Consider the following 6,226-nt stretch of genomic DNA (forward strand, 5'->3'; position numbering starts at 1 on the left):
TCTCTCATAAACCTCAGTAGACCCACCCTGGAGGTCTTCATTTAAGTGACTTTGAACAACATAATGAATGACAACTTTGCTAATAGTTTAACAAAAGCATTGCACATACAGCTGTTTCCTATATTCGATGTAGGTGAAAGGAGAGGTCATAATGTTTACAATTACTCTTTAAAATGTTATTAAGGCTTGGTGTGGTGGGAGGGTTGCTTGAGGCCAGGAGTTCAAGGCTGTAGTGTGCTATGATCAGACCTGTGAACAGCCACTGTACTCCAGCCTGGGCAATATAGCAAGATCCCACCTACAAAAACAACAAAGATAATCTTCTGTCTTTGGTGCCTCGAAATTTGACTTCGAAATGCACAATCTGGGGTTATTATGAATAGCGGTAATATAAATATGATTTCGTGTGCCTTTTGGGGAAACATAATGTATGCATTCCTGTTGGATATATACCAGGGTGAAATTGTTTGGTCATGGGGTATGCACAGACTATCAGTATTAACTATTGTTTTTATTAGCCATGATCTATTATTGTCATGTTATTTACTATGTATCATTATTAATATTAGCTCTCAATATTAGCTATTATTACTGCAGTTGCTGTTAGTTACCATTCATGGCCTAGGGTTGAGATGAGTGAATACCTAAGTAGCTTGTGCCTCTTGGAGCAGTCCCTGTGGGATGGGGGTGGGGTTCCCACATCCAGGGCAGTACAGCCATTGGAGGCCTATGGCCCATTATGTGGCCTGACATTCTTGGCTCTTCGTGAAGAGGAACGAAGGTCATTCGTGATCTAGGCAGGTCCCCTCCTTGGGAATCTGAATGAGAATTCCCTGAACGATGCCCTAGGTGCTGGTCAGTGGGTCGGCATGTGGATTGCGACGAGCTACTCAGAGGGAACACAGAGCAGGTTCACCCTCCTGCAGCGAGATCTGCCCACTGCCTTTGTCCGGTGCTGAGCCCAGCCACCCGGGTCGCCTCAGGCCACTACCAACAGGCCTTCCTTGAGCAACTAACTGGTGGCTGAAATGCAGGGTCCCCCACCAACCACCAGCACTGGGAGTCTGTGCCACCAGACCCCACTGCAGAGGAAGACATTCACTTCCGGTTCCATGTCCAAAACATTTATTTTCAGGAAATGATTGTGCCTGTACAACAGGGCAACATTGTGGGGTGTACCTGGCTGCCACAGTGATATCTGGCAGGACTAACTGGGACAAAAGAGCCACAGGATAAGGACTGGGAAAGTGGCAACAACTGTAAGGCCTAGGGCTGGGTTGGGGGAGGACTTTGATAGTGACCACTTGGATAATAGCCTGGGTGTCTGATGTGTTGGAATCCTGGTTAGTTTCTGGTCTGAAATCAGTGATTGTCTCTGATGCCGACCCGGGAGGACAGAGTGGCAAGCACTGTCCAGCTGCTCATCTGGGAACTTGTCCTCCAAGGGGCTTTGCCACTTGTTTTCCTCCCGTACCTAGAGGGGGCAGTCAGTGGTCAGCAGCATCCACAGCTCCCCCCAACACACTTCACTTAGCTCAGACCCCCGGGCTACTGTCTTGCCCAGTGCAGCGTACCTGTTCCACTTGTCCGAAGACCCGCAGCAGGTTGCCACGAAGGACACCCTGAAGCTCTTCCTCACTCCAGCCACGTCTCAGCAACTCCTCTATCAGTACTGGGTATTTGGACACATCCTCCAGCCCCTGAGGGAACCTGTGTGGCCACCAGCCGGCCACCCGGTGGGCCTCAGACCAGGTTCCCTGATTCTGACTCAGAACCAGAGTCCAGGGCCCCGGGAACCCCAGCCCTGCTCAGACTGGGAAAATGGAGACTTAGGGAGAGCAGATGATCTGCCCTTGCCCTTCACTCCTGAAGGAGGCCTCAAACCTGCTTGAATATATGTCAAAACTCATTGAATTGTACTATTAACATCTTTGTCTTCCACTGAAGGCAAATGTTCCCCGCACTTATAAAAGAAGAAAAGCTTCTTCAGAACCGGGCTGGCCCTGCAAGCACAGCCCCAGCTGTGTGCAGAGAAGATGGTCAGCCCACACCAGACCTTGCCGACAGTCTGCACAGACAAAGTGGGTAGGCTGGAGCTGGGAGCATGCGCTGGGCACATGAGCTCTGTCTGGTGGCTTAGCCAAATATGATGCCCTAGAGTGAGGCACTGGGATGAAGACAGACAGGCGAGCCCAGGAGACTGACCCTATCAGTGGGGAGATGTCAGGAGGTCAAGGCCTAAAGGCCAGGAGCCCCATAGCATAGTGGGTGTGGTGACTGTGAGGGCCCCACTGCTGTTCAGACAGCCCCAGATGAGCCACAGGGAAGCACTCACTGGCCGGCCCCATCGTAATCTCCGCCGATCCCGATGAACTCGGATCCGATGATTGCTTTGATGTGGTCAAAGTGATCTGGGAGGATGGAGAGTCAGCTGTGTGGGGCTTCCAGGGTAGGAGTGGAACTCTGGGGCTGGACTCTACTGAGTCCCCTTCATGCAGCCCGGAGGCCACACAGGCAAATTCCTCATGGCCTGGTACCCCTGGTGGCAACTTGAGGGCCCTGAGGTTTGACCTGAACTGATTCCAGCTGGCTCTAGACTGGACTTCAAATTTGGGGCGGACCCACAGAGCCACCCATTTCAGCCATTTCCCTGCCTCTAGTCTCATTGAGAACCTGTGGGGGCTCCTTTCTAGGTGTGTGGAAGATGAGAGAGGGACAAACACGATAACTGACCAAAACCCCAGAGACCTAGGGGCTGCCCCCGCCCTTGGCCAGAGGCAGGGCAGGGTGCTTTGGCAGCCCTTGCAGGAGTGCAGGTGACTGGTACCTGGGTGCTACATCTGACTGCCTGCCTCCCTTGCACCCATCAGTATCACAGTGTTGACTCTGCGGCTCCAGTTCCATGTGGCACCAAGGTGCTACATACTGTCCATCATTGGATTTTGGGTCAAACCGCTGGGGCTGTCCTGAGGCCCTCCCAAGGATTGGGGTCCAAATCAGAACTGTTCGGAGAGCTGGGGGGGCGGACTTACCTGCTACAGTGGACACATTGGCTAACGGGTTGCACTGCAGCACTCCCATGGACAAGGACACCATCACGATGCCACCATTCTTTTTCTGCAGGGGTAGTCAAATGGACACTCAGCTTGGCCCCCCAGCAAACCACGTGCCTGTCCACCCTCTGAGCACCCAGAGGAAGGTGTTTAGCCCTGGCCTGCAGAGTGAGAGGAGACTTCACCTCTCTGGGTTTGTGTGAATGGAAGAGTCTAGGCCCTGGTTTGGGTAGAAGCGTCTTGTTCTTGGCACTCGCTTTGAAGGGCAGAGGAATATTTAACATCTAGAAGCCCTCACTCGTGGATTCAAGAGTTCAGAGACTGGGGACTGGGGGTTTGTGGGGCAGATGATGTTCCGCCTGGGGTTTGAGGGAGTTGAGGAAGTAAGGGGCTCAGGTCCAAGAGCTCCTCGTTTGAACTTCTTGCTTTAGGTTCTAGGGCCAAGGAGTTTCTCACCAGAAGCTGCAGTATGTCATCAGGAACATTCCGAGCATTGTTGCACACACCCCGGGCAGCCGAGTGGGAAAAGATCACAGGTGCCTGTGACACTTCCAGGGCGCGCCGTGCCGCAGCATCCGAGACATGGGACAAGTCTACCATCATGCCCAGGTGGTTCATTTCTGCCACCACCTTCTGCAGGGACAGGTTGGGAGGAGGGTAGCAGGGGTACAGATATGTGCACAATTGTAGGAAACAGGTGGGGTGTGTACATTTGTGTGAAGTGGAGTATGAACCAGGGTCCTCACCTCTCCAAAGCTGGTCAGCCCGCTGACATTATTGTAGAAGGGGTGGATGTCCTTAGCTGAGCTCTCTGCCCTGCAGAACGGCCAGGAGGTAGTCTGATTGGTGGCCATGCCTTGGCCACAAGATCCTAGAGGCCCTACCCACCTTTTATCCCTGCAAACCCCTGGAGCAAAAGCAGGGACCCAGGATGGGCTGTGCCTAGCAGTAGGAGGGCCCTGCTGGTATCTAGTCTCATTCTGTGAACCCCAGAACCCAGCTCCCCTCCCCACGCCAGGGTCCGTGTCAGATCCCACGGGTAAAGCTTGGTCTGGGCCCACAGTGTGACGTTGGGCAGATCCCTGCTCAGTGGGCCCGCACCATCAGTGCTGTACTCACCAGGGCGTGTTGCAGGTGTGGGTGAGCGTCAGGTAGCGCACTCCCAGCACATAGAAGGCACGCAAGATGGAGAGGCTATTGTCCAGTGAGTGGCCTCCCTCCACACCAATGAGGCAGGCCAATTTCCGGGTATTGTTAAGAGCTGGGGGCAGGTAGGTCAGGTAATTATTTTCAGGGGCTGGAGTAGCTCAGTCAAATTCCTAACACTCCCCACCAACCCACTTACCTTTAACTGAGGTCACAAGCTCCAGCTCGGGGTAGGAGGCACACATGTGGTGAATGAGGTCAACCTGCTCCAGGGTGAGGCGCACGGCATCCCGGTCCTGAGTCTGGCATGGGACGTAGGCCGACCAGAACTGGGGGGAAGGCCAGGGCTTGACTTGGCCAAGGGCTGCTTTGGAGCTCCCTGGGCTTCTCAGGTTCCACAGAACCCAGTGGGCCCGGAGGCCACATGTACCGCTTGTCCCTTGGTCCCTTCATGCCCACCAAGCTGGCTCACTGTAGTCCCTGCAACCTCCAGCATCCACCTCATGGCACTTTTTGGGTCACTGTGGTAACTGAGTTCCCGTGTGACTAACTTGTAATGGCTGAGACCCCCACTCTCCCAACATTCCCCAGAAGCCAGGCCCTGTGTGTCCCTGTGGTACCTGGGCGCCCACGAGGCCCTCTCTAAGCCTGTCCAGGCTGGTCTGGCCATGGCTGAAATTGCGCAGGTTGACATCCTGTAGCCCGTTCTGGGAAAACTGCCTCAGGATCAGGGGCAGGTCGTTGTGGCTGGAGGAAAGTCAAGGCAGGGTCAGGCCGAGGACAAAGGAGGGGACCCCTTAGGCCTCCAGGTCAGGCAGGACATGCCCCGGGGTCCCCCACCGCACACCGCCACACTGTCCAACTATTTTGAGACCCCCGGAAGCCTGGGCTGGGGGGTTCCCACCAGAGAGGGGCTGATAGAAGAGGGGAAAGGCGACTTCCTCAGCACCCATGAGTGATGAAGGGCCATCCAAGGACGGTGTGAGGGAGCCTCCTTGCCAGTCCTGTATTCTCTGGGCCCCCTCCCGTGCCGTGGGGTGTGCGCACCCCTCATCGTCCCCACGCTGCACCTACGCACCCGTCCACGAGCGGGAAGTCCCGCATCAGCGCCCGCGCGCGCTCTCGCAGGTTCTGGGTGCTGGGGGCACCCGGCGTGGTGAGGGTGCCCGGCGTGGTGGGGGCACCCGGCGTGGTGAGGGTGCCCGGCGTGGTCGGGGCGCTCGGGGCGCCTGGCGTGGTCTGGGCGCGAGTTACAGGCTGTGGCGGCAGCAGGAGCAGCACGAGCAGCAGACGCAGCAGAAGACGCACGCCGAGTCCGCGGGGACCCTCGAGGTCTGCTGGCTGCATGTTGTGCAGCGTGAGGCAGGCGGGCAGGGGTGACCGTCACGAGAGCCTGAGAGAGACGGGCGAGGGGCAGAGGACGAAGATGGAGTCCCAACCAAAGACTCAGATCCCCCAGGCGGCGAGGCCTCGCGAGGAGGGAGTTGAAGTCACGGGGCCCCGCGACGGATACGAACAGTCTCGACGCCGCGCAGTTCGGCCACCAGGGGGCGCCGCGCCCTCCCGCCCATATCCCCGAGGGCGCCCCCGCGGGCTGGGAGGCCTCTGCCACGTGCGCCCACTCGCCTCGTGGCTCAGGCTCCCGCCGCCCCTCCCTTTCTCCCTTCCCCAGAGAACTCCCAGAGAGCCGACCCAGCTTGCTCCTGCGCTGCCCCTAGGCTTGCCCTCCACGAGAGGTGCTGGGGTGCTTCTCCCAAAGAGTGGCCCTTGGCCCTGAGGCCTGTCCCGACCACATCATGTCCCCGACTGCCTGTGGCCTATCCCGGCCACACCGAGGGCTGCATGTGTCTCTGTGACCACAGTGCTCTGGGCTCTGGGTTTCCCCCGGGCTGGGCCACGCGGGTTGGGTGTGGAGGAGGAGAAAGTCTCTGGGAATGAGGGGTTAACCTTGTAGACTGTGGGTTCAGGATGGGGCCCTGTGTGCCTGACCTCCCTCTCCTGCTTTATCATGCCCCCATGTCCCTCCC

The 6,226-nt window shown here is 56.9% G+C and overlaps 1 protein-coding gene across 1 annotated transcript; it reads right to left on the reverse strand.

The window, feature by feature from the left end:
* Positions 1 to 1,108: 1,108 nt before the first annotated feature.
* LOC105823327 (dipeptidase 2-like) lies at positions 1,109 to 5,710 on the reverse strand. The gene is made up of 10 exons (XM_012660481.1): positions 5,278 to 5,710; positions 4,820 to 4,946; positions 4,399 to 4,528; positions 4,173 to 4,314; positions 3,800 to 3,869; positions 3,510 to 3,686; positions 3,033 to 3,117; positions 2,336 to 2,411; positions 1,575 to 1,710; positions 1,109 to 1,474 (listed from the first exon to the last, which is right to left on the reverse strand). The coding sequence occupies exons 1-10, from the start codon at positions 5,544 to 5,546 to the stop codon at positions 1,208 to 1,210; spliced, it is 1,479 nt and encodes a 492-aa protein (XP_012515935.1). The 5' UTR covers positions 5,547 to 5,710; the 3' UTR covers positions 1,109 to 1,207.
* Positions 5,711 to 6,226: the final 516 nt, after the last annotated feature.

This window comes from Propithecus coquereli, unplaced genomic scaffold (assembly GCF_000956105.1).
Source record: "Propithecus coquereli isolate 6110/MARCELLA unplaced genomic scaffold, Pcoq_1.0 Scaffold67, whole genome shotgun sequence".
NCBI classification, from domain to species: Eukaryota; Metazoa; Chordata; class Mammalia; order Primates; family Indriidae; genus Propithecus; species Propithecus coquereli.